General features: G+C 45.8%; 1 protein-coding gene across 1 annotated transcript; it reads right to left on the bottom strand.

Moving 5' to 3' along the window:
• Positions 1 to 159: 159 nt before the first annotated feature.
• myo1g (myosin IG) lies at positions 160 to 26,668 on the bottom strand. Its single transcript, XM_063009584.1, has 22 exons — positions 26,574 to 26,668; positions 22,711 to 22,919; positions 20,003 to 20,096; positions 19,433 to 19,598; positions 18,877 to 18,930; positions 18,661 to 18,759; positions 18,459 to 18,575; positions 17,832 to 18,038; positions 17,567 to 17,712; positions 17,241 to 17,355; positions 16,144 to 16,314; positions 14,496 to 14,566; positions 10,744 to 10,818; positions 9,600 to 9,732; positions 8,336 to 8,502; positions 8,044 to 8,251; positions 6,991 to 7,214; positions 6,761 to 6,905; positions 6,022 to 6,126; positions 5,820 to 5,933; positions 4,541 to 4,698; positions 160 to 424 (listed from the first exon to the last, which is right to left on the bottom strand). Exons 1-22 carry the CDS (start codon positions 26,666 to 26,668, stop codon positions 262 to 264), a joined length of 3,036 nt encoding a protein of 1,011 aa, XP_062865654.1. The 3' UTR covers positions 160 to 261.
• Positions 26,669 to 27,876: the final 1,208 nt, after the last annotated feature.

The following is a 27,876-nucleotide window of genomic DNA, read 5'->3' as shown; positions in this document are numbered from 1 at the left end:
TAATTCAATATAAAGCTTTATTCCTCAATTTATGAAAATAAGTCTAATAATAATAAATCACTGACAGAATGACTAGAACACGAGCAGATTTACAGTCGTAGATATGAAATAAATATCAAACAGAGATCAAAGTGAAATGATTGCAGAATGACGGAGCTGTTACACGTGAATCCTTTCATCTTTAATAAACCATATTTATTACGATACACTGAGGGGTTCCTCTGGAGTGGTGTTCGTCCTCGTCCTCGTCCTCGCCGCGTCTCACTGAGGCGGGAGCAGTAACGTAAACCCCGCCCGAGTCTTTTTGAAGTCGGACACGGTCTGTCCGGCTCTCGTTTCCACGGTTACGGTCTTGGGTTTGCCGCTGATGTGAACCTGCAGGCCGGCGGAGCAAACGTTCACGTTCAGAGGGGTTTTTCTCACCCTGTAAAACACACACACACACACACACACACACATTTACTATAAATGGTTTAAAGTATTCGGACACCTCAGTGACCTCTGTGTGACCTTTTCAGCTAGACTAACAGCTGTTTGTGTGTGGGAATTTGTGCCCGTTCAGTCAAAGGATGACTGCGTTTGTATGGCAGGGCGCTGATGCTCAGTTGATGTTCCGGTTCATCCCAGAGTTGTTGAGGGGGGTTGAGGTCAGAGCTCTTCATGTCTTTATAGAGCTCGCTTTGTGCACAGGGCCTTCCCTAAACTGTTGCTGCACAGTTGAAAGGGTGGATGCTTTCGGGTCCAGCGTGACTGCACCCCAGTACTGGGATCAAAGGGGATGTCCAGCAAGCTCACGCTCAAGTGTCCACATACTTTTGGCCTCATGGTGTCATTCAGATTGTGAATCCCAGTAGTTCTGGTCCTTATCCTGCTGCGTTCAAGACGTGAACCATGAGGAACCTCCATCAGCCCGACGTCTAACAGATCCCTCAGCCTCACACCCACCAGGGGTACCAAACAGACACTACCACGCCCCTTTTTTTGCAAAGGGGGGTCAGTAGCTGTACTTCCTGGTGCCTAACGGACACATTGTGAATCCCAGTAGTTCTGGTCCTAATCAAAGTTCCTCAGGTCTTAATGCTGATCATATCTTCTGCATTCAAGACGTGAACCATGAGGAACAGATCCCTCAGCCGCACACACACCAGGGGTACCAAACCGGCACTGCCACGCCTATTTGTTTGGAAAAAGTGGGGCAGTCGTTGTACCACGTGGCATGTAACTGACAGCTGGGTGTGTTGACATAGAAATGTTATATAATAGCGACAGTAGTGTCTCATGACAGATGCAGACTGTCTAAAAACGGCTTAGTCATGCACCGTTCCCACTTCCTGTTTCCTTATTATAACAGGAATCAGCGCAGTATGAATGTGTTCCACTGACAGTTTGGGGAAGGCCTCTTCCAGTTCCTTTGGGATGAAGTGAATGAACTGGATGAATTGAAACGTCCGAACGTCCAGCGTCAGTGCTCGACCTCGCAAATGCTCTTTTGAGCATCAGGCACAAATTCTCACAGACACTTCCCAGTCTTCCCAGGAGAGCAGAGCCTGTTATAGTGGCAAATTCCTGCCCGTGCTTTAAATGAGTGCGTGTAGGCGCATTAACGCGCCCCAGAACGGGGCCTGAAATCGGCTCAGGCAAAAATAATCTGACATTTAGGCCACAGAAGACGATCTAGGACGTCGGGTGTCACCGCGTCCCAATTTCCTAAAAGCTCTCCCTCCTTCTCACACTGAGCAGGAATATGACGCAGGTTTTTGGCTCGGCCCGGCCTGTAGGGAACGGGGTGGCATTTGGGACACGACCCACAGACTCGGCAAAGGTGACGGACTCGGACGAAGTTCGGAAATGAGTTTATGAGTTCAAGTTTGTGTTCAAGAGGCTTTAATGTTATTTGGCTACATCCAAGTACCCGTACCCCTCAGTTCTATACACCCAGGACCTACAGCAAATACGAGGGACATTTTTTGGGCCTAAAAAACGTAACGGGGCGATTGGCTGGCGCAGCAGAAGTGACAACTCGAACTCACAGGTTTAAATCTTGAAATTTTATAACGTTTTAAATATGGGAACATTTATTTATTTCTTTTACTTTTTTACTTATTCACAGGTGTGCACACACACACACACACACACACACACACACACACACAGCACATGCACACACACACTCGCGTGCGGACACACACACACGGTTTTAGACTTTCTCCCCTGACGGGGTTGCAGATGTTGCCAGGCAGCAGAGGAAGTGTTAATTACAGTTATGAAGGTGCAGATGGGTTCATGTGTGTGTGTGTGTGAGTGTATATGTACTCCCTAACCCTAAATTCTAACCCTAAACCCTCAGTTCTAACCCTAATATCTAACCCCTCAGTTCTAATACCTCAGTTCTAACCCTAATATCTAACCCCTCAGTTCTAACCCTAAATTCTAACCCTAACCCCTCAGTTCTAACCCTAACCTCTCACTCCTTTGCTAAATGAAATCAATGTAAATATGATTGGATAACTGATCTAAACGTGTTCCATAATTTTCCTGCAATTAAATCGCTTCCCTCAGGACAAATTCCGTCCGCTCCTCCGGCTTCAGATCTGCTGCGGGTCTGGAAACGGGAACCTCTGACATCGGAGGTCGGAGCTGCATCATTAGGTCACCATGACAACAACTTCACCGATTATTCAAAGCCCGTCTGTGAAGGTGTTCTAGATGATAGAGCCGGGTGAGCGAGGACGTGTCGGACCGGCTGAGGCTGGGGTGGAGGGGGGGTGTACCGGGGGCTGTGTATTAAACGTATGAGTGAGTGGGTTCTGAGAACACGCGTCACGGTCCTGCTGTGAACGAGCCTCGAGCGTCACAGACCTTCACACCGACACGTCATGAGGACACGATTAGTTTCTCAGTAAGGTCGTCCAGGACCGACTGATCTGGAGAACCCGCTGACATTTAAACCAGGTACTGGTACAGGTACAGGTATCTTCTTTCTGGTAATAAAAATCCAGGTGCTAAAACCCACCACACCCACAAATGTGCTCACAGTTCCATCTGGGAACAAACATTCCTGATTTGTGTCCTGTTTATTTTGGGTGAAAATGCACCGAGCGGTTCAGAAACAGGTTCTGGAACTGGAACGGAACCAGTTCCACATTGGTCGTAAAGAGCTACAGAGCAGAGACTGTAGGCAGGGTTTGAACCCAGGTCCACGAGACCCTGGTGCTGTGCAGCACCCTTGAAGGACTTTAATGAGTTCCACAGGAGTGACAGGACAGGACAGCTGGACGTCTGGGTGTTTGGTGGGCGGAGGAAGCAGTAAAACCCCGTCTTAGAACCCCGTCAAACTGATATACGGAGCTACGAAACACACACACACACACACACACACACACACACAGCTGTCTCCGCAGATGGTGCATCACAATGTGCCGATAAACACACATGGAAAAACTTTTTGATGAGGGTGTCCAAGTTCCTCAGGTGGCACCACCTCTGGGATCTTGGTTCAAATCTAAGCAGGTGCTATCAGCACAGACGCGATCTGATGTGTTCCCGCCCTGCGCCTACTGGACCCACTATGACCCTGACTGGGATAAAGTGGTGGGTTTTGGCAAAAGTATGAAGACACACCTTCTAATTATCAAGCTCAGGTGTTTCCGTCACCTAAAACTGAAAAAATAGCTTTTTATGAATCATTTTTATTTATTTGAGTTCTTCAGAAACACCAAACCAGGTGACCCCACCCTCCCGTCTCGATCTGGTCCCCCGGATCTAACTGGGCGCTAACTGGTGAAGAACCTGGACGAGTTTTTTCATTCTAGGAGTTTATGGAGGCCGACGCGTGTTTGTATCGTCACCTGACCGCCTGCCGATAACACACACACACACACACACAAGCCGCACACACACACACACTGACCGTGCCATATTGATGAGGAGGTGTAGGGGTCACGACCCCAGTCGTACGCCCACAGATGGCGGCACAAAGACTGTGAATGGATGTTAAGGAACAGCGAGCACACACACACACAGTAAATCCTACACAATGCACAGCTGCCCCCCCCCCCCACACAAACACACACTCACACAGCGGCTGCCGTCTGTCCAAAACCTAATAAACTGCCCATCAGCAACTGAAATAATGTTCAATGGCCAAAAATGCCAATGCATCTGTGTGTGTATAGACTACACATCCAAAAGTATGTGGACACCTCAAAAAACATTCAAAAAACACAAACCCTAATATTCCAACTCTGGTCCGCGCTTCTTGGTTTATAAGGTTTGGCCGTTTGACTGTAGGAATTTGTGTCCACTTACTTAAAGGAGCGTTTGTAAGCCAGGCACTGATGCTGGACTTGAAGGCCTGGCTTTGCAGTCAGGGTTCCAATTCATCTTTGTTGTTTGTTGTTTTTATGCAATTTCCACACCTCATATAAGCCGTGACCCCTCAGGTGTGTCTTGGCTAAAATCCCTCATCTAAATAATCATCAGTGTCCACATACTTTTGCTCCATGTTAAATATCCCGTCTGATGGTTTTTGAGAACTCACCGTGAGAAATGATCACACAGCGTCCCGACCAGTTCCCCCGTGCGGTCCTGATTCGACCCCAGCTGACCCCTCTGCAGGTGCACCAACACGTCATCCTGGGACGCGGTGTGTAGCGCCACCATCTGGTCCGTTCCACTGGTTACACTCAAACCGGTGACCTGAGACCACAAAAAGATACAAAATCAGGGGTCTAACGATCAGACTGGGACAGTGTTCTGAACATTTGTTATAGGTTTAGGGGTCTAAACAAACAAGCTGCTCCAGCACTCACAGTCAGTGATGTCTAAGTAAGACTGATTCCTTCCTTTACATCTCATTCTGTGTGTAGAATCTAGATCTTATTCTGTTTCTAGATTCAGATCTCATTCTGAGAGTAGATTCTAGATCTGTTTCTAGATCTCATTCTGAGAGTAGATCTAGATATTATTCTGTTTCTAGATTCTAGATCTCATTCCATGTGACAATTCTAGATCTCTTTCTGTGTGTAGATTTTGGATGTCATTCTGTTTGTAGATTCTAGATCTCATTGTATTTGTAGATCCTAGATCTTATTCTAAGAGTAGATCTAAATCTCATTCGGTTAGTAGATTCTATATCCCGTCCTGTTGGTAGATTCTAGATCCCATTCTGTTTTTAGATTCTAGGACTCATTATGTTTCTGGACTCACGATTCTAGATTTTCTGAATCTAGAATTCTAGACTTCATTCATTCTGTTTGTAGATTCTGGATCTCATTCTGTTTCTAGATTCTGGATGTCTTTCTGTGTGTAGATTCTAGATCTCTTTCTGTTTCTAGATTAAAGATTCCAGATTTTCTGAATCTAGGATTCTAGACTTCATTCATTCATTCTGTCTGTAGATTCTGGATCTCAATCTGTTTCTTAATGAAATTCATTGGAGATTCTGAATGTAAACAACATGACTCCCCACGCGGCGCCATCACCAGTCCTCTCATGCCCCCTTCTGCCCTGCTGATCTGATCCTGTTAGTGCTGGAGACGTGTGAAGCATCAAAACCGTGTGTGTGTGTGTGTGTGTGTGTGTGAGGGGACAGGGGGGGACGAGGGTGGGGGGACCTGGCACTGCCACCAAAATCCTGCCTGCACACTGTAGCACCATTCTGCTCACAGGCCAGGCTGAATGTAGGTCACACACACACACACACACACACACAGACAGAGATGAACACGGACTATAATAAATTATTTCTTTTAAGAGACAGGTGAACAACATGATGCAGTCATATCGTGTGTGTGTGTGTGTGTGTGTGTTGTACTCACAGTCTCCAGTGCTATCCGTTTCTGCACTTTGAAGTGTTTTTTGGGCTCCAGTCTGTAGACGTGTCTGTCGGTGATGAGAAGCGCTCGGTCCTTCGTGTTGTTGAACCAGTTCAGCTAAATATAAATAAAGATGCTCAGATGGTAAGAGGGTTTGGGATGAATAAGGAGAGGAGTAAGAAGAAGAAGAAGAGGAGTTTTTTACCATCCTGACGAAGCTTGAGAAGAGCACTTGGCCGAACTGATCTTTGTTCTTCAGCTCTTTGAGGATTCGCATAAAATTGGAGCTGGTTGTTGGAGAGTCTTTCGTCTGTCAACAAATAAAAAAACAGATCCAGATCAGCACAGTCAGAATCGCTTCAATAACTGGTCTTCTGGGATTTTCCACTACTGCACCAGCGCAATCGTGCAGTGGACAAAATCGAGCACTAGTCTGCTGGGTGGGAAAAGATGGGACTACAATAAAAAAGTGACCCTGGTTAGTGACTCTCTGTGCACGGGTCGGAGGGAGGGTGTGTCAGGAGAGTATACCCTCTTAGTACACCATCTGGGTCTCCAGCAGCGGAAAAGGAACTGGCTACAACTAAATTGGGCAAAACAGCCTGCCACTGTGCCACCCAATCACCTTATAGTACTGATATCAAGTAAACGACCCTAATACTCAAATCTGTACCAATTAAACCATAATCCCCTATTGACCCTCATCCTTAGTCATTAATCCTAAACCTAAACTTCTTAGTACTAGTCCTAAACAACTACAACCAGACTTTAAACATCAAATCCTTACCAACAAGTCTCGAATCCCTATTTTGCAACCCAACCCAAACCCATATGCCCAAACCCCATGGGCACTTATTCCTAATCCTAAACTTAAATCCCCTAAACCCTGAACTCTGTCCCTGAATAACGTAACCCGGATCAGAAGAACATGTCTGAGGCCTCACGTTGGACAGGTAGTCTCTCTCCCAGGCTCGGCTGTGTCCCCAATCTACTCTCTCTCCTCTCAGAGCGCCCATCGCTGCCACCTTCGCCCTCACCTCCGCCATATCCGAGGGTGGGATGTTCTTCACGATCTGTCTCGCCCTCCACCTGTGGGCACAGGTATGGCACAAATCTAAGAATGTAGACATGCCCTCTTCTCGGGAGTGTGGTTTTCTAGGTGGTGGCGCCGTACCTGCGATAGAGGTGCTGCGTGATCCGGTGGAACTGGCACAGGGCGGCGGGCGGAGTCGGCCACTCCACGCTCTTCCCGTAGTCGGACATGTTGCGCACGTTGGCGAAGCGCCGCTCCACCTCCCAGAAGTGAGCCTTCACCTTGTAGAGCTTGTAGCAGCCCATGATGGCGTAGACGGCCCTCATGCGCCGGCACCGCATCCGCGCCAACGCCCCGCGCCACACCTACAACACACCCGTAAAGATACAGAACAGGGGGATGAAGACCAGAGGGGAAAAATAAAAAGACTTACAGAAGGTGACTTGGCGTCTGTTTAAGTAAGTTTGGCTTTAAGTTGGTAAACGGGCGAGTGTGTTTCCGTGTGGCACGTTGGCACCCCTTTTAGGTCGTATTCCTGCACCCTGTGTTTAGGGTCTCAAAGGACCCACTACAACCCTGACCAGGATTAAGCAAGACTTGAATTCGAAACAAAAACAGTGGCACAGCTGGTAGAGTGGGCGATTTATCCTGATCAGGGCTGTAGTGGGCATGGTGCCAGTCTGTACAGGGCAGCCATGCATCGTGTGGCACCACTGGCACTGGTCTCAAAGCGTTTTAGGTTTTAAAGGACCCACTACAACCCTCACAGCTGGTAAAATGGGTGCTTTATCCTGATCAGGGCTGTAGTGGGTGTGGTGCAGGCCATTACAGGGCAGCCATCCATCACATGGCACCACTGGCACTGGTCTCAAAGTATCTCAGGTCTCAAAGGACCCACTACAACCCTGACCAGGATTAAGCAAGTCATGAATCCGAAACAAATAGCGAAATCTGACCGTTTTGAGCCGAAACGGTGGCACAGCTGGTAGAACGGGCGCCACTTTATCCTGATCAGGGCTGTAGTGGGCGTGGTGCCAGCCTGTACAGGGCAGCAATTAATCAAAGCAACCAATCGACCTCCTGCACGATTTCAGGAGTAGAGACGGTCGCTACCATGGTACCACTGTACCAGCTGTGCCCCGGTGCCACCCCTTATTATGCCAGTGTGATATTAATATTGTGAACATAAGCCACCTTCTGCAGGAAGAGGACGAGGATGGGGATGAGCGTGAGTCTCTCCTGCTCCAGGGTGAAGAGGGAGCGTGGCGTCCTCACGAACAGCTTGGTGTGCCCGTACGCCACGTCCTCCTCGAACCGGTGCTGCACGATGATGGCCTCCACCGCCTCGCGGTCGCTCGCCATCAGGTGATTGGGCCAGGTGTACTCGCACGTCATCTTGTACCTGCGGCAGAGGAAACCGTTAAATATAGAAGCGTCACCGTGGCAACATGTACAGCCGAGTGAGCTACGCGGTGTGACCTCTGACCTCTGTAGGAAGCGTTCGTAGGGCTGCCTGTAGGCGAAGCCGGCTCTGCGTACACGTACGTTCTCCAGCAGGCCCAGGTACGCCACCTGGTGGCGGCAGCGCGCCTCGTCGAACAGCACGGCCGACTTCACCTCGTTGGGTTTGACGCAGCGCACGTAGTACGGCTCCTGAACACAAGAGTCACACAACAGGCATTTCGGCTGTGCTATCAACCGACCGGTCGCCAAAGAAGTCGGGGCGCCTGACGGGACGCCTGTCCTGGACCTTGTTACCCACTCCTCCACCTTTTTTTATCATTTCTTCCTAATTTAGTCATATCTACTTCCCCAAGTGTAATGTTCTCTGCTGCTGCAGTCGCCCCCAGACTATCAACAAGCCGGTCGGGCGGCCACACAGACACGATTGGCCTTGCCTGACAGAACCAAAAGGAGAGAGCTTGACCTCGATAGGACAGTTGTAGCCTAGTGGTTAGGGTACTGGACTAGTAATCAAAAGGTCGCTGGTTTAAGCCCAACTGCCAGGTAGCCACTGTTGGGCCCCTGAGCACGGCCCTTAACCCTCAATTGCTCAGACAATATGCTGTACAGAGTACTGTAAGTGTAAATGTAAATGTTGTGACCTAAAATCTTTTCTTTGCCGACCGACCGGCGGGTTGATAGTCTGGGTGCGCCTGCAGCAGCAGACAGTATAACAGTTGGGGAAGTAGATATGACTAAATTAAGGAGTGGGTTACGATCCAGGTCAGGCGTCCCGACAGAACCAAAAGAAGCTCCTGCCAGCTTGTGACCTAAAACACGTCTTTGCCAACGTCGTCCCTGTCTCGGACGCAGGCACACAGGCTCGTGTTAAAATCCCAGATAAAGCGGGCAGCGTGCCACCCAGACAGAGGGCACGCCACGTAATCAGAGAGACCAGACGGAGGGTGAAGCACGGTCTTTTTAATCCCAGCAGGGTCACCAACCTGGCTGGGCACACAGTCAGGAGTGTCTGAGGGAGCAAAGGTCGGATTTGGGTCTCCTCCGGTGCTGTTCATCCAACATACTACTGTGGGAGGACTTCCGGCAGGATTCTGGAGTGTGTCTGTGGGTATTTGTGCCAAATTAGTCTCAAAAAACATTGTTAAGGTGACAAAATAAAAGAAAATCAGCTCCATATTATTGGCTGTGGTTTTGTACCGGAGTGAATCCCAAACCCGTGCTCAGGTGTCCACATACTTTTGACCGCGTAGTGTGTTTTTTAGCCGCTCAGCATGCCGCACCCTCACCTTACAGGCCAGTTTGTCGATCAGAGCGATGATGGAGTTCTTGAAGAGCGTGGCAGCAGTGAGCGGCCGCTTAGTCACCTCGGTGATGCCCAGTTTCCCGTCGGGCCACATGTCTCTGATCACCGGGTCTGAACTGCACGACAGAGGAGGAATAAATCAGGAGACGTTTCGGTCATAATGAAGCTGTACCCTCTGTACCTGTCAGTCATAATGAAGCTGTACCCTCTGTACCTGTCAGTCATAATGAAGCTGTACCCTCTGTACCTGTCAGTCATAATGAAGCTGTACCCTCTGTACCTGTCAGTCATAATGAAGCTGTACCCTCTGTACCTGTCAGTCATAATGAAGCTGTACCCTCTGTACCTGTCAGTTATAATAAAGCTGTACCCTCTGTACCTGTCAGTCATAATGAAGCTGTACCCTCTGTACCTGTCAGTCATAATGAAGCTGTACCCTCTGTACCTGTCAGTCATAATGAAGGTGTACCCTCTGTACCTGTCAGTTATAATAAAGCTGTACCCTCTGTACCTGTCAGTCATAATGAAGCTGTACCCTCTGTACCTGTCAGTTATAATAAAGCTGTACCCTCTGTACCTGTCAGTCATAATGAAGCTGTACCCTCTGTACCTGTGAGTCATAATGAAACTGTACCCTGTGTACCGGTCAGTCATAATGAAGCTGTACCCTCTGTACCTGTCAGTCATAATGAAGGTGTACCCTCGGTACCAGTCAGTCGTAATGAAGCTGTACCCTCTGTACCTGTCAGTCATAATGAAGCTGTACCCTCTGTACCTGTCAGTCATAATGAAGCTGTACCTGTCAGTCATGATGAAGGTGTACCCTCTGTACCTGTCAGTCATAATATAGCTGTACCCTCTGTACCTGTCAGTCATAATGAAGGTGTACCCTCTGTACCGGTCAGTCATAATGAAGGTGTACCCTCTGTACCTGTCAGTCATAATACAGCTGTACCCTCTGTACCTGTCAGTCACAATATAGCTGTACCCTCTGTACCTGTCAGTCATAATGAAGGATTTATGGCTTCAAAAATCTTAAGGCTTTACACTTTAACACTCTGTTTGGCATCTAAGCAGATCTAAATTGCTGATTCAAATTCACCAGTCTCACCAGTTTGTCTGTTTACCTGTTAAACATCAGACGTTTGAAATCCTGGAACAGCGGGTCCTTGTTCTTGTTCAGAAACCCCTCCACCGAGTACCTGGGTACAGGAGGAAGACTGATGGGCACAACGAGAGCAAGAATAGCTCAGCTCATAGTGACTCACCACTCAGCAAAGCTCATAAATGTGACTCATTCTGCCAGAAACAGCACGGCCCGAACACACGGAGGGCAGGGGGGCGCCCGCCGAACCCACACTGGCACCGTGTAACACCATACATTTTACATTTTCAGCATTTAGCAGACGCTTTTATCCAAAGCGACTTATACAATGAGTGGAACACGATGGCCTTGCTCAGGGACCCAACAGTGGCAACTTGGTGGTGGCGGGGCTTGAACCGGCAACCTTCTGTTTACAAATCCAGTACCTTAACCACTGAGCTATCACTGGACCATACAAGCCTCCTGATGCAGCGTCGTTCACATCTAACTGAAATGACCACAGACACACTCCAAAATCTTGCGAAAAACTAAAGACTACGGTTTTGGAACAGGAAGTACAACAAGGTTACGGTGGTGAGGCGTCCACATATTTTTGGCCTCACTGAAGTAAACATTAGAGCCTGACCGATAACAGTGAGATCCAGTAATGGGGGGAGGGGTCAGATCCTCGTCTGTGCGTGGAGTTGGTGGTTTTCCTCATGCGGAAGCATGCGGAAGGTGGACTGTCTGCTTCACGTCATGCATTCTGGAGTTTCCTGGACAGAGACCCTGACCAGGATCACTTTTTAATGGGAACAGAGGGAGAATGATGAGACGTGATGAAGTAGGGCAGGGAGTGGAGTCTGAAGTCTGGATGGGTGTAAATTCAGCAGAGGGAAGAACGACCTGCTTTAGTGAGTCCAAGAAACCCTGGGGATGTAGCAGCGTGTGTGTGTGTGTGTGTGTGTGTGTAGGTTGACAGCTTAGTTCCGACAGCACTGATCCCTCGGGGAGCTCGATCTGAGGTACCAACAAAAATCAGCAAGCATCCGTTTGCATCGTGTTACATTTGTGTTTTGGTGTTCAGTGTGTGTGTTTTGTGTAAATGTTAAGTATAAATTTGTGTGTTTTAAGTTTGTGTCATATGTGTATGTGTGTGTTATGTGTATTTGTGGTGTATGTGTGTTAAGTGTGTGTGTTATGTGTATTTGTTGTGTATGAGTGTGCATTATGTGTGTGTGTTGAGAGTTGTGTATTTATGTGTGTGTGTATGTGTGCTAAGTGTGTGATGTGTATTTGTTGTGTATGTGTGTGTGTTATGTGTATTTGTTGTGTATGTGTGTGTGTTATGTGTATTTGTTGTGTGTGTGCATTATGTCTGTGTTATGTGTATGTTTGGGTGTATTGTGTGTGTGATGTGTATTTGTTATGTATGTGTGTACGTGTGTTGTGTGTGTGTTGTGTGTACTATGTGTATTAGTTGTGTATGAGTGTGCATTATATGTGTGTGTGTTGAGAGTTGTGTATTTGTTATGTGTGTGCATTATGTCTGTGTGTGTGTTGAATGTGTGTGTGTTGAGTATGTGTGTGTGTATTTGTTGTGTGTGTTGAGAGTGTGTTGTCTATTTGTTGTGTGTGTGTGTTGTGTGTGTGTTGTGCTGTGTGTTATGTGTACTTATTGTGTGTGTGTTGTGTCTATTATGTGTATTTGTGATGTACGTGTGTGTATGTGTTAAGTGTATGCATGTGTGTATGTGTGTGCATTATGTGTGTATTATTCATTTGTTACTCAACATAATCACTCATTCATTAAATCAGCGACATCCGCTAAATAAAAGTAAATCCCTGCAGTCATGTTATGAAATGTAACCTTATCAGATCAGTGCAGTTCAGGTTGAGATGATTCTCAGGTGTCCACAAACTTTTGGCCGTGTGACGTTTCTGCACCTCTCCTGTCATAACTGCTGATCCTTTATTTAACACCATCAAACCCCAAACTTCTGGAAGTTTCCACCGCTCTATAACTCATGGCTCTGTCCTCATTTAGGAACTAGGGCTTTTTTTTGAGGGGGGGGGGGCAGAGGGGGAGAGATCACAGTGGAAAGTGCTCCGAAAATAGACGACACATTTTTCATTTTCACCTCCTTTTCATTCCCGGCGTCGTGAGAGTCAGAGGACTGGATGTCGGATTTAATATAAAATTTGGGGGTCTATAAATTTTGGTCACATAAATCGACTCCCAAAAGTGCTATCAGCCGACCGGGCGCCCGCACAGACACACTATTGGTGGGCGCTGGTGTAAGTGCGGCCTCTGCTGACCGATCGAGGCGCCTACATGGAGGGTGGATGATCACGGTTGGCAGTGCTTGGCTCTGTGAGACCCCATCCCCTGACTGGTGAAAAGAAGCGATCAGAATGAGCTCAACAGGGTGTGGGGGTGGACAGAGAGATAAGATCCAACTGGCCACGACTGGACGATCAAAGAGATAAAGCAGCAGTGCTGCAGTGCCACCCAGAGCAACACGGGTCCTAGGGACCTGGGTTCGATCCTGGCAACTGGTCACTGATTTCCTCAGGGGTTCTTCAGTAGCTCAGCTGATCCGAATGGTCCCCAAGTGTATCTAATTGCACCCAGTGTTTCGAGGGGGTCCTGGATCCACCACAGTCCTGACCAGGATGATAGCTAATGATACTCTACAGACGTGTTGATTTTTGTAAAGAATTCTTCATGCTGTTTTGTTCGTTGTGCCAGTGTTTGCGCTCCCAGTGGGCGGGGCAGGGTTCCACCGCAGGTAGGAATGGGGGAATTCAAGAACACTTATGTACCAACCGGTTCCCCCGAGTCCTGAAACCATGGCTGATGTGTACGGTGCCGGAATAAAGCGGCATTATTAAAGAGCACCGGGAGCATCAGGGATAAATGTTAGAGCACTTCAAGTGAGCTTTATAGTGAACGTAGCCAAAAGTATTCAGACGCCTGATCATGAGCTTGTCATATTAAAATAGCGCAACGTCTGTGTGATCTTTACAGCTAGAAATAACAACACTCGCTAGTCTGAGAAGACTTTGAAGTATGGGAATTTCTGCCCATTCAGTCCAAAGATGCACTCATGTTGATGGAGAAAGCCTCAGTTGATGTTCCACTTCATCCCGAAGCTGTCAAGTGTTGCACAGGGGCGCAGTCATGCCCGAACAGTCATGGTGTGTATGTGTGTGCATTATGTTTGTGTGTGTGTGTGTTGTGTATTTGTTGTGTGTTGAGAGTTGTGTATATTGTGTGTGTGTGTGTGTTGAGTTGTGTATTTGTTGTGTGTTGAGAGTTGTGTATTTGTTGTGTGTGTGTGTGCATTATGTCTGCGTGTTGTGTATGTTTGTGTGTAGAGTGTGTGATGTGTATCTGTTGTGTGTGCTGAGTGTGTGTTGTGTATTTGTTGTGTATGTGTGTATGTATGTGTGTTAAGTGTGTGTGTGTTGAGTGTGTGTGTAAAGAGTTGTGTATTTGTTGTGCATGTATGTGTATGTGTGTGTGTTTTGAGTGTGTTGTGTATTTGTTGTGTATGTGTGTGTTGAGTGTGTGTGTGTGTGTGTGTGTGTGTGGAAGGACCTTCCCTAAACTGTTGCTGCACAGTCTGAAGCATGTCATTTTCTTTTCATAATAGATGTATTACAGCTGTTAGCAACTGATCCAGGTGAAACAGAAGGGATGTCCCAATACTTTTGACCCTATAGTGTAGTGTAGGTTGTCCAGCGGAATTTGCATTAGCGGCATCTTTAGATGGTGAGACAGAAACTCACGTGACGTCGCCGGCGTAGTGTCGGATGCGGAAGTGGCGGTTGAACTCCAAGCTCTTGTCTGTGGGGGACAACTGTAAAGAATAACACGAACAGACTGAGATTATATTCTCAAGACTAAAATCCCATTAGTGATGTTCACACTGCCTGTCTTCTCATATATAAACGTCCATAATTGTCCATTATGTTGGATGGAAAGGTTATAAAACCTTGAATCATCCCTGGACAAACACGGTACGTGAGGTTTCACTACCTGATCAACGGCTAATGAGATTCGCCGAATGACCTGAAAGCAGCAGGAACAACAGTGATGACGAACGTACATCCTAATATATTGAAAGTTAATATGGACACTCATTTTCACTATACGGACAAAAGTATTGGGATTCCTGACCACAAGCTTGTATTTTTATTTCATCAAGTCTTCTGGGAAGCCTTTTCACAAGACTTTGTAGTGTGTCTGTGGGAATTTGTGCCTGTGCAATCAGTCAGTTAAGTAACAGAGTTGAGTTGGGTTGAGCCACTGGAGCTCCTTTGCACACAACTAGTCAAACCATGTCCTTATAGAGCTCGCTTTATAGAGAAAGGGACTTCCCTAAACTGTTCCCACGCTGATAAAAGCGTATCATTCACCTTATATCATTTGTAAACACGTGTTAGCAACGCATGTGTCAGAAACAGCTACATTCAGTCATCAGAATGGGCGTCTACATACTTCACAAAAGCTTACAATGGCGTAGCTTCTCCTCGCAGTCTGCATGCCATGCTGCTTCTGTATCTGTGAGCCCAGCCAGGCCGGGATTCGAACCCCGCAGAAATTAGCACCAGCAGCAGCAGCGTGGCTCTTAAATTACGCCACACGAGCGGTGTGTTTAAACACGAGTTTGTGAACAGCGCCCTCTGCTGGCCAGTCATTCAAAGTGCAAAAACTCATCGGAATTTATTACAAATTTAGACATAATCTTGATCTAAAAATATTAAACATACACACTATAGGGACAACAGTATATGGACACCCCTTCTAATTTATGAATTCATGTGTTTTAGCCACAATATTTATTTTTTTACTTTTTAAGATTTTTACGTCATGTTTTACACACTTTGGTCACATTCATGCCAACAGAAAGGCTCCACCAGGGAATCGAACCCAGGACCTTCTTGCTGTGAGGCGACAGTGCTCCCCACAGAGCCACAACAACTGCAAAAGAAACAAACAGCTCTGGGTTGAACTGGAACGTCAGCCATTATCAGAGCACAGCCATACAAATACTGTCATCTTCAGACCGACGGGCACAAATTCCCATACACAGACATATAGACATCCAAAGTCTTGTGAGAAGCTGAGAAGATCACACATAGGTCTCTTTATTTTAATATGATCAGGTGTCCGAATACTTTTGTCCCACATAGTATGTGTGTGTGGGGCGGGCAGCAAGGTGGCTCAGTGGGTAGCACTGGCCTCACACAGCAAGAAGATCCTGGGTTTCGATCCCCAGGTGGGGCGGTCTGGGTTCTTTCTGTGTGGAGTTTGCATGTTCCCCGCGTGTCTGTGAGGGTTTCCTTCAGGTGCTCCGGTTTCCTCGCACAGTCCAAAGACGTGCAAGTGAGGTGAACTGGAGATATAAAATTGTGTGTGTGTGTGTGTGTGTACCTTGCGTGAGGTGTAGTGAGGGTGCTGGGCCAGCTTGTTGTTCATGCTCTCCAGACAGACGGTGTCCGTGACGTTCCCGGCGGTGAGACAGGCCTCGTCCAGGATGGAGATGATCCCTTTGTGAGCTTGTTCCACCAGATCCACGATGATCTGATTATTGAAGTATTCGATCTGTAAATCAGGAGATCAGATTCAAGAGATCAGATCTGTGCAAGAGTTTACACACCCCTGATCTACATCTGTGTTTTTTTTTAAATACGACGTTTGTCTGCACGTTTCAGAGCACAAGTTCTGTTTCTTTATTTTACATACTGGAACAAAAGGCGATCGGGTGGCGCAGCGGTAAATCAGGGTTCAAATCCCCAGCAGTGTTATTAGCCGGTCAGCTGTGTCTGAGGAGGATGGTCAAGGCCTTGTGATGGACTGGGTGTGTTACTGCACTGTACTCAGTGATTCTGGGGAATGACCAGGAAGCATATTGGAACAAACAGGGCACTCAAGAGTGCAATGCTGTACACTATATGACCAAAAGTATTGTGACCCTCTGTGTAATCTTTTCAGCTAGAACAACAGTCGCTCTTCTGAGAAGCTTCTCACTTTAAATACTCTGAAGCATGTCTGTGGGAGTTTGTGCCTATTCAGTCAAAAAATTAACTAGAACGTCAACATTAGGGCCCAGTTGTACAAATGCATTTAGACTGAATGGGCACAAATTCCCATACACAGACATATAGGGAGTCAAAGTCTTGTGAGAAACTGAAAAGATTGTATTAAATGCGGTGTCCAAATACTTTTGGCCCACATAGTGTGTGTGTGTGTGTACCTTGCATGAGGTGTAGTGAGCGTGCTTGGCCGAGCTTGTTGTTCGTGCTCTCCTTGTGCCCATTCAGTCAAACTTGTGCCATACAGTCAAAAGATGGGCACCGATATTGGTTATGCTTCCCTAAACTGTTGCTGCACAGTCTGAAGAATATCGTTTCTTTTATATAACTGATTTATTACACCTGTTAGTGACTGTCATGGCTGTTTTAACACACTAATTAAAAATTGGATGGGACGTCCCAATATTTTGTCCATACAGTGTATGTGGCGCTTACGTGTTGCCAGGTGATGCCCTCTCTGTGATACTCCTCCTGTTCCTGTCTCAGGATGAGCTCGATGAAGAGCTGCTGCAGCTTCTCGTTGCAGTAATTAATGCAGAACTGCTCAAAACTGTCAATAAATAAACAAATAAAAACAGAAAAATCATTAGAACAAATATTCATAAAATACTGAAACAAAAAGGAAAAAAAACTACATTCCATAGCAAAAAATAGAAAGTGGAACCAGCACTGTCTGAGACTTTTGACTGAATGGGCACAAATTCCCACAGACATACTGTGAGAAGTGAGAAGCCTGCGAAGTAAAATCCTATTTTCTGTACCTGTTGTTGTCGAAGATCTCGAAGCCGTAGATGTCCAGCACCCCGATCACCGTGTTTTTGCCGTGCAGAGCCGGGTTGTAGTTTTTCACCTCGATGACGCTGTTAATCCTCCCGACGATCCAGCCGAACAAGCGCTCGTACAGAGCCTGCAGGAACAGAGAGAGAGTCCGACTACCGACAACCAGCAACCGACTACCGACAACCGGCAACTAACAACCGGCAACCACACTTTTAATGAAATGGTACAACATTAAAGAAGCGGCACCTTGGCGAAGGCTTCCCGACCGTAACTGGCCTCCTGTTGGCTGTGACCCTTGGCGATGACCTCTCCGCCCCCGGTGGCCACGGTGCGGTACAGCAGGGCTTTTAACACGCTGTCCTCGTCTGAGGACGTGAGGTCAGAGATGTGCTTCACCACTTCACCTCCCAGCACGTTCACACTCTCACCGGTACTTTCGAACTGCACGTTACCCTGAGACACGCACACACACACACACACACACATTCATTTATTCATTCTCACCGGTACTCTCGAACTGCACGTTACCCTGAGACACACACACACACATTCAGTCATTCAGTCACTTATTCATTCACTCCTTCATTTATTCAGTCATTCAGTCAATCATTCATTCAGTCATTCATTCATTCATTCATTCAATCATTCATTCAGTCATTCATTCATTCATTCATTCAATCATTCATTCAATCATTCATTCAATCATTCATTCATTCAATCAGTCATTGTTGATGTCACCTCATATCATTGACCCTATTACATCTACTGCATTCCAAACCGTCCTAACTGAAAATCTGGATTAAACATCTGGATTAAATGTGTAGATGAAACATCTGGATTGAACATGTGTATGAAACATCTGTATGGGGGTACCAGGAGGAGGATGGTGGCGAGGATCTTGTAGACGGAGCCGATCTCCTCCTGACTGAAGCCGATCACCTTCAGAGCGCTCGACACCGCCCGGTAACAGGAGCGGTCATCTGTGGAGGACTGACAGAGAAACAGTGTGTGTGAGCACATGTATGTGTGTGTGTGTGTGTGTGTGTGTGTGTGTGTGTGTGTGTGTGTGTGTTACCATAGTAACTGAAGCTCCCTGTTTGGTGTAAACATACTCTGCAGGATTGTTGTTCAGATGAAGTGACTTTAAGAGTTCAGCAGATCCTCCACGTAATAACTGCACACACACACACACACACACACACACACACACACACACACACTCAACACTTTAAGAATGAATTCAACATGAGTTTATATCCTTACATTCTTTTATGTGAGTGCTGAGACGTACCTGGTAAAAGGAGTGAAAGTTTCTCTCTCCTTCATGTTGCTTGATGACCCTGGACTAGGAGAAACAGAAAAAGTTTATTTATTCATTTATTTATTCATTTATTTATGTATTCATTTAATGAATTAATTTACTCATTTATTTATTATTTATTTACTTATTATTTATTTTTTATTATTTATTATTTATTCATTTACTCATTTATTTATTTATTTATTCATTTATTTATTGATTGATTCATTTATTTATTTATTTATATTATGTATTTATTTATTATTTATTTTTATTATTTATTCATTTATTCATTTTTTTTTATTCATTCATTCATTTGTTCATTTATTTATTTATTTGTTCAATGATTATTAATTCATTTATTTGTTCATTTATTTATTCATTTATTTATTTATTCATTTATTCATTTATTCATTTATTCATTTATTATTTATTATTTATTTATTATTTATTATTTATTATTTATTCATTTATTTATTTATTTATTATTTATTTAAAGGGGGTGCAGCTCTTTCCAGACAGACATATTAACACGCTGGTGCCTCACCTTCTCCAGTAGGTAGTTGTTGATGTGTCCGCCGGTCGGGTCGCCATTGAAGTTGAAGTTGATGTCCATGTACTTCCCGAATCGGCTGGAGTTGTCGTTACGGTTTGTCTTGGCGTTTCCGAATGCCTCCAGCACACAGTTGGATTTCAGGAGGACGTTCTTCACGCTGCAAAAGATCAGGAGCTCGTCAGACATTTTTTTCACAACTTTCATTTACATTTTTCCCTTCAGTTTTCCTCCCAGTTTAGTCATATCCAATTCCCTGTTCTTATTTTACCTCCGCTGACCGAGGAGAGCCGTAACTAACACACGCCCCCTCTGACACGTGTACAGTAGCCAACCACTATTTTTCACCTTCACACGGAGATCCGTATTGCACACAGAGAGTCAGGCACTGATCTCCACTATCCCCCGTCTCTGTGAAGCACCATCAATCAGCCAGCAGTTATGATGAACCCCCTTTGACACTCACACCCTCGGACGAGCCAATTATTGTCTGTAAAGGCGCCCGGTCGGCCGATAACCTTTCTAGGCGTTAGGATTTTAAATCAAGCGTATATTAACTCTCACCTCTCGACCTCCGCCCTCTGGCTGGGATTAGTTATGGCTGCGATGTACTGCATGATGTATTTGCTGGCTTCAGTCTTTCCTGCTCCACTTTCACCTGGAAAACACACAGAATGGTGTAAGGCATCGTCCAGCGCTAACAGCGGCCTCTCCTCGTAACATGGCAAGCAGTCTTTGGAACAGAGTTGTTTAAAAAATGTAGGGATGATATAAAAACTTATAACAGCATCATATTAATGCATCAACACACGCTCGGGCTGGGCCATACAGCATCAGAATATCAGCAAGATTTGCCACCATATTAATGCCCGTGGTTTTAAAGCTCACCCTAGGGTGTCTGGATACTTTTGGCCATACAGTGTAAGTACTTCTGTTTTGATTATTTAAAGGGTTATTTGAAGGACGTGTTTATGTTTCATCTCTCGGACGCTGCTTCTCAACATGTTCGCAGAAAGGAGCTGTAAATAAAGCGAGAATAAGAAGGGTCCTAAAATAAACACTTGTGGGACGCCACATTACCATTACCATGTGGCTTCAACGTCATGATGGTGCTGAAAATAAATTCAACCTAATGAAGGAAAGAGGAAGTGAGGTCGGAGCTGACTGTAAATGAGAAGTGTAGAAGAAGATGTGAATCTGGAACAGGAAATTCGGTAATTCTAATTTCTTTCATGCAAAAACCGATCATGATGTTTTTATTATCGTTTTATTATTAGTTAAGCTAAACGCTAGTTTGTGGCTCCTTGAGAAACAACTCCAAACAAGTCAAAATTGAACGACTGGTGACTACAAAAGTCCTCTATCATGGTGAAGTAACAGATTCAGTCGTGACTTCACATTTTCAGTAGCAAAATTGTGCTAAGCTCCACAGATTGTGAAATTTTGCTCTGAAGTTTCCAAGGTCAAAAGTTCATGGTTTGAGACGTGATCCTGACGGTCATGTGAGGAAAATAAACTTTGCCAGCGAACGCTGGATGCCAAGAACGTCCATGTGAGGTGAACGTAATGGTAGATAAAAGTGGGTTGGTAATGTGGGACGCCGGACTGGACTGGATATCAATTTTTTTTTTTAATACATCAATAAATCAATAAAAACAGTTGCCCAGTCGCTACTGACATTAAATACCATAAAATAAATAACTTACATAATTAGAATGTGTTTTAAGGCCGATAGAAATGTCTATACCATCATTAAAGTCATTATCTCTGAATGACTGGATAAACGTTTAGTGGTGCCACCCTGCTTAGACCAGTAGCAATCGCTGGAAGCCGGTTTATGCAACCAATTACTGATTTATTCCTGGATTTAGCTGGATAGTGAAGTTTTGTGCACAAAACTTGTCCCAAGCTGGTTGGTAATGCTAATGACCACCATTGTTTTGTGGTAGTACAAAAAGCCACCTTACCTACTCTGGTTGACGTGACCTAATTTAACCGTTTGGAACCAGACCTACCCTGCATGAACCATTATTTATTATTGCAGTACTGGCAGAAACCAGCTTAGACCAGCAATAGTTGGTGTAACGTGGCTGCTGCTGAATAAGCTTAGCAGTGGCCACGTTTGGAGTCATGTCCTTCTGCTCTGCCAGCAGAGGGGGCACAGAGGGGGCACGGAGGCACAGATGATTGCTGTGTCTTGATTGTTTCTCATGATTGACGATCACCAGTGCCTTGTGAGCATACAATTGCTCCAGGTGGAAGTTATTCTATATATAACGGTTTCTCGCTCATTGGCACAGCTGCATTTCTCCAGAACTGCGATACCAGTCCATGCCAGGGTACTATATAATTCTGGGAAGTCCCCCAGTGTCGCAGCATTGCGGGTCTCATGAATAATCTGAGCCCCAGAGATGACATGATGTCCCTTTTGTGGAGTGGACCTCGCCACTAAATCCACGTTATGCACAGGGTGCACCAGTTGGTGTAGATGGGTGGGGAAGGTTCCCTATCTGTCCTTTTTGTGACAACCGGAGCTCAGTTCTGCACTGTCCCAGTTCTGTCCACTCTCTCCGTTGCAGCCGCAAAGCCGTTTTTGTGTCCTTATTTTGGCCAGCCCTCTTTTTCATTAGCCACTACTTTGCTAGCTACTCTACCTTGGTTGAAATATTTGTTTTTGGGTTCTGTTCCTCTAGCTGACGGTTTTACAAGTGACTCCATTGCAAGGCCCAAAATGCCGCAAGCCTCGAAGGCAGTTCCCGGAAACCAAGAGAATGCTGACAACCCACATCAGCAGAAAATGGGCTGGATCAAATCGAACCGGACCGAGCATTATGGCTTCTGAGAGAGGCAGATATGTAGGTGAACTTCCATCTGGAGTGACAGATGACACTCTACTGAGTCTCCGTGCCTCATCTGCTGGCTAAACTAGGCCGTGCAGAGGGACACGACTCCTAAGTGGTGACCTTTAACCCTGCGGAAACCACTGGGATGATTTGGAATCTTGTGCCAGGCCTCACAAGTGTTCTTTTAACCGAATAAGCAAAAATATGGTGAAAAGCCTTTCCAAAAGAGTAAAAAAACAGGGTGGTGGTGCCCCATATTAATGTTTGTAGTTGTGTGGAGTGGGGTGTCCAACAAGCTCATTGTAGGGTGTCCGGATACTTTTGGCCGGATACAGTGTAACTTTTACCCACAGTGTCGTTCTACCTCAGTTGAAGTATTTGCTCCTGTGTTCTGTTCCTCTCTAGCAGGCGTGTTTGTGTGGAACCCACCTGAGATGACGATGCAGGTATCTTTAGCTCGTCTCTTCATGGCCTTGTAGGCCGCGTCAGCCACGGCGTAGAGGTGAGGCGGGTTTTCGTACAGCTCCCTTCCTCTGTACGCGTCGATGACCGCCGTGCCGTAGATGTCCATCTGCCTGTAGGGGTTGACCGACACCACCACCTCTCCGATGAAGGTGTAAATCCGGCCCTTCTCGAACCTGGACGTGACGAAGGAACAGAGAAACGTCTGATTAAATAAGACAACGTTCCTCATGGAACAAAGTTTTTCCACATGGTGCTAAATATAAAACACATGGAAGAGTTGTCTCTAAAAACCCAAGAAAACCCAAACTGACCTTCAAGTGACCTTGAGACGTCAGACTGAACCGAGACTGGAATAATGTTAAGAGGAACATGTTCACGTGAGTGAGGTTGGTTTGAAAGGGAACAAAAAATGCTGACAAAAGTATTGGGACGCCCGTTCTAGTTATTGAATTCATGTGTTTCATCAGTTTAGGGAAGGTCCTTATCTGTTCCAGCTCGGTTTAAAGAAACTCCAACGTCCGGCACCTGAGCTTCACTCAATAGCTCTGGGATGAACCGGAACACAGACTGATCGATCAGCGTCCAGCCATACAAACACTGTATCTTTTGACTCAACGGGCACAAATTCCCACACACAGACACACTTCAAAATCTTGTGGAAGCTGAAAAGATGGTTGCACTGGGTAGCACTGTCACCTCACAGCAAGAAGGGCCTGGGTTCGATTCCCTGGCTGTGCACTCAGGGTTGTAATTGACAGTAAGTCTACAGTAATCTAGACAGTTAGTGAATGAATGAATGGATACAACTATGACATGAGCATGAAGTGAAGAACATGTTAAGCAGACGCTTATACTGAACCTCCACCTGGAGTGACAGATGACACACTACTGAGCCTCCGTGCCTCATCTGCTGGCTAAACTAGGCCGTGCAGAGGGACACGACAAGTCTGGTGTGGAGAAACTACACAAAGCCCTGACCTTTAACCCTGCGGATACCACCGGGTTGATTTAAAATCTTGTGCCTGACCTTACAAGTGTTCTTTTAACCATGTTAAGCAGACGCTTTTATCCATGACAGCGTATTGTTTAAGCAATCGAGGGTCAAGGGCCTTGCTCAAGGGCCCAACAGTGGTAACCTGGGAGTGGTAGGGCTTGAACCAACGACTTTTTGATTACTAGTCCAGCACCTTAACCACTAGGCTACAACTACCCTGTGCCGTGTGTTGACCACGCCTGACAGCACGTTGCAAAATAACAGAAAGAACTCTGAGCCGAATAGAAAGTCATTTAGAGAACAGACGACGTCCACCATGACTAAAGGGTGCTTTTTTTTCGACTTGCTCCCGTTCAGTATTTTTGGGGGTGAGAAGGCGCGAAACATCTCAGCTCTGACTCACGCCTTCAGCCAACTCTGAAATCACGTTTCCAAACACATGATGTCAGAATCAAAGTGAACCAAAACAGACATTAACCTTCGTCCCCCGACTGGAGATCAGCTCAGGATTTAGGGATGAAATTAAGGGTCTTAAACGGATCTTCTGGCGGCCGCTGATCTCTCCACGCGACGTCATGTGCTTCTGTACGAGTACAGATACAGATACAAATACACGCCCCTCACAGGCGTATGTAAACTTTTGACTACTTTCTGTAGGAGCTTTTAGTTAAATGTGTGTTTTATAATCAGTAGCGACTTTTAAAGGCATTAAAGAGCCGCAAAACTGGAGAAAACGCGGTCCGAATTGTGTGAAATAAAGAAAGCGTGTCATCTTAGGCAACGCGCTGCACTTCCTGTTCTCACTTCCCACCGTCGTATCACTTCCTGTCAAATGCGGGTTCAAACCATGTCACAGAGACAGACTCTGGAATAAACGTCTCGTCTGATGTGAACATTTTCAACCTAAAATTGCAGCACTGACTGTGGGAACAACCAAAACGTGCTTTGTGCCTTTAACCACTGGAGCAGCTTGTTTGTTTACACCGCTGTTTCATATCTAGAGTTACTCGAAGGCTTGAGTGACCTGTGGTACATAAAAATCTGTGTGATCTGCACCACGTAGCAACAGCATATATTTTTTATTCCACTGGTGCAAGCACGTGTGTTCAAATTGCTGCCATTGACCAGGAGCAGCTTGTTTGTTTACGTTGTTTTCAGTGTTGAAAGTGGAATTTCTCTTCATCTGATGCATCTAATGATTAAATTTAGCTGTTTCTGTTGTTCCATCCGTTGCTAACCGTTGGGTGTATAAAAATGATATGAAGTAAACTATGTATTTAAAATGGTGCCAACAGTTTGGGGAATCCCCCTTCCTCTTTCAGTATGATTACACCCTGAGAACAAAGCAGCTCTATTAAGACACGATTTGACTAGTCGGATGCAAAGGAGCTCCAGTCGCTCTACACACAGCCCCAATGAACACTCAACCCAACTCAACACTTTTGGGATGAGTTTAACTTCTCATGCAACATCGGCGCCTGACTCTACTGACTGAATGGGCACAAATTCCCACAGACACAGACACGCTACAAAGACTTGTATCAAGGCTTCCCAGGAGATCGGATGATATTAAAGCTACAAAGAAAAGAAGAAGTGATTCAGTATGAATGCACACGGTTTTGGAACAGGACATCCAACAAGCTCTTGGCCGAGTGTCCAAATATTTTTGTCTTTATGGTGGATTTTGTTGGAAAGCTTGGATTCATTATAAAGAAAGTCTTGAATGACTTTTACAAAGAACTACAAAAGAACTGATGACTGAAGAAACGTAAATATATGAATGGTTGGTTTTGAAGGAAACACACTGAAGACTGTTTGAAATATGACCCACAGTTCTTTAAGCATGTTCTTATACACACACACACACACACACACACACACACACACACAGGATATTCCGCGAGCATGCCAGTGCCGAGATTCTGAACTCCTCGATTCGAAACTCGGCATTGCCACCGGTCGGCTGGGCGCCATCTATTGGGCATAATTGGCAGTGCCTGCAGCAGACGACCGGACTGTGTGGGCGCGGTCTTCAAACGCTGTGTAAGGACCCTGATTAGCAGATAGAGGCGCCTGTGCAGAATGCATGAGTAAAAAGGGGGTTCCGCTAAGGGCTGCACGTGCGTCAGAGGAGGCGTGAGCAGCAATATACCCTCCTCGACTCGATCAGGGATCCACCAGCAGCGGAGGAAAGATTGACTACAATAAATTGGGAGAAAATGCATAAAATATAATAGAGTATTACCATATGGGTGCACAAATCTTACGTTTGGTGATTTTCATACATAAACGGGAGCGATGCATCACTGCTTTATACACCATACTGCTAAAGATTATGGACACCCATCCTAATTAATATGATGTTTCAGCAACACTTTTTGCTAACAGGTGAATAAAATCTATTGTTTAAATATAATAAAAGTAATATTCTTCCACGTTTGTGGCAGCAATTTGGGGAGCATCATTCCATCATGATCGTCTCTCCATATAATGTAACCGACAGTTTCTAGGTTGGTTAGACTGCAGACTAAATTGAGCCTAAATTAAAAAAACTAAAATGTAGGTTTTGACAAACTGTAGATTGGATTGTGCAAACATTATATGTGCTAAAAAGTCCCAGAAGAACAATGTTCAGACCTGACAACGTTCTTCAAGGCTAAACTAGCTCTCAACGCGTTCCTTAAACCATCAACCATTCAAAAACCCTGACGGAATCATTCTGACGCCTCGGCCTGCTTTCATTGAGTCATTTCGGTGCAGCCATGCTTTACTTCCTCTCACTGATAGATCCGCCGGCCAGACTTCTCTTCTCTGCACTTCTCTTCCATCTTACCTGAGCTTGAGGTTCTCCAGGAACTGCTCCATGGTGACCTCGTCCAGCAGAACGAAGTCCGACTTGCCGAACTCTAAATCCTCCAGCTCCGCCATCCTGCAGCTGGCGCAGAGACCGGCGTAGAGACCGGCGTAGAGACCGGCGTGAGACGACGGGAGCCAGAAAGAGAGAAGTAGTCCGAGCCGGTAGAGGATGTCGAGGCAGAATGAAGTGGGTGCGGTGAAGAACCTTTTAGGTTCCTCTGTGTGACGGCGTTAGGCAAGCGCTGTGGTCTGCAGGCTTCAGCACGTCATCCTGTATAGGCGGGTGTGTATAGATAAGAGTGTGATGCATACACCCAACCATCCGCCGTTCCTACCACAGGCTTTAAGGTTTTATTTTCTCAGAAAACGTTTAATCGCTTCACCAACCCAAATTTAAGTCAGAATTTAAGTCCTACATTAACCCAAAACCTTCACAGATTGAAACCAAAGCTCCTACAAGTCATTTTATCCTTCTGATCAAAAGCACTGCTGATTTACTTTAATTCCCTTTAAGATCAATATAGCATATATATGTATATACAGTGTATCACAAAAGTGAGTACACCCCTCACATTTCTGCAAATATTTCATTATATCTTTTCATGGGACAACACTATAGAAATAAAACTTGGATATAACTTAGAGTAGTCAGTGTACAGCTTGTATAGCAGTGTAGATTTACTGTCTTCTGAAAATAACTCAACACACAGCCATTAATGTCTAAATAGCTGGCAACATAAGTGAGTACACCCCACAGTGAACATGTCCAAATTGTGCCCAAATGTGTCGTTGTCCCTCCCTGGTGTCATGTGTCAAGGTCCCAGGTGTAAATGGGGAGCAGGGCTGTTAAATTTGGTGTTTTGGGTACAATTCTCTCATACTGGCCACTGGATATTCAACATGGCACCTCATGGCAAATAACTCTCTGAGGATGTGAGAAATAGAATTGTTGCTCTCCACAAAGATGGCCTGGGCTATAAGAAGATTGCTAACACCCTGAAACTGAGCTACAGCATGGTGGCCAAGGTCATACAGCGGTTTTCCAGGACAGGTTCCACTCGGAACAGGCTTCGCCAGGGTCGACCAAAGAAGTTGAGTCCACGTGTTCGGCGTCATATCCAGAGGTTGGCTTTAAAAAATAGACACATGAGTGCTGCCAGCATTGCTGCAGAGGTTGAAGACGTGGGAGGTCAGCCTGTCAGTGCTCAGACCATACGCCGCACACTGCATCAACTCGGTCTGCATGGTCGTCATCCCAGAAGGAAGCTGACGCACAAGAA

This window comes from Trichomycterus rosablanca, chromosome 2, assembly GCF_030014385.1.
Source record: "Trichomycterus rosablanca isolate fTriRos1 chromosome 2, fTriRos1.hap1, whole genome shotgun sequence".
Lineage (NCBI taxonomy): Eukaryota > Metazoa > Chordata > Actinopteri > Siluriformes > Trichomycteridae > Trichomycterus > Trichomycterus rosablanca.
The sequence above is the reverse complement of the archived record's forward strand: the minus strand, read 5'-3'. Positions and strand labels throughout refer to the sequence as shown.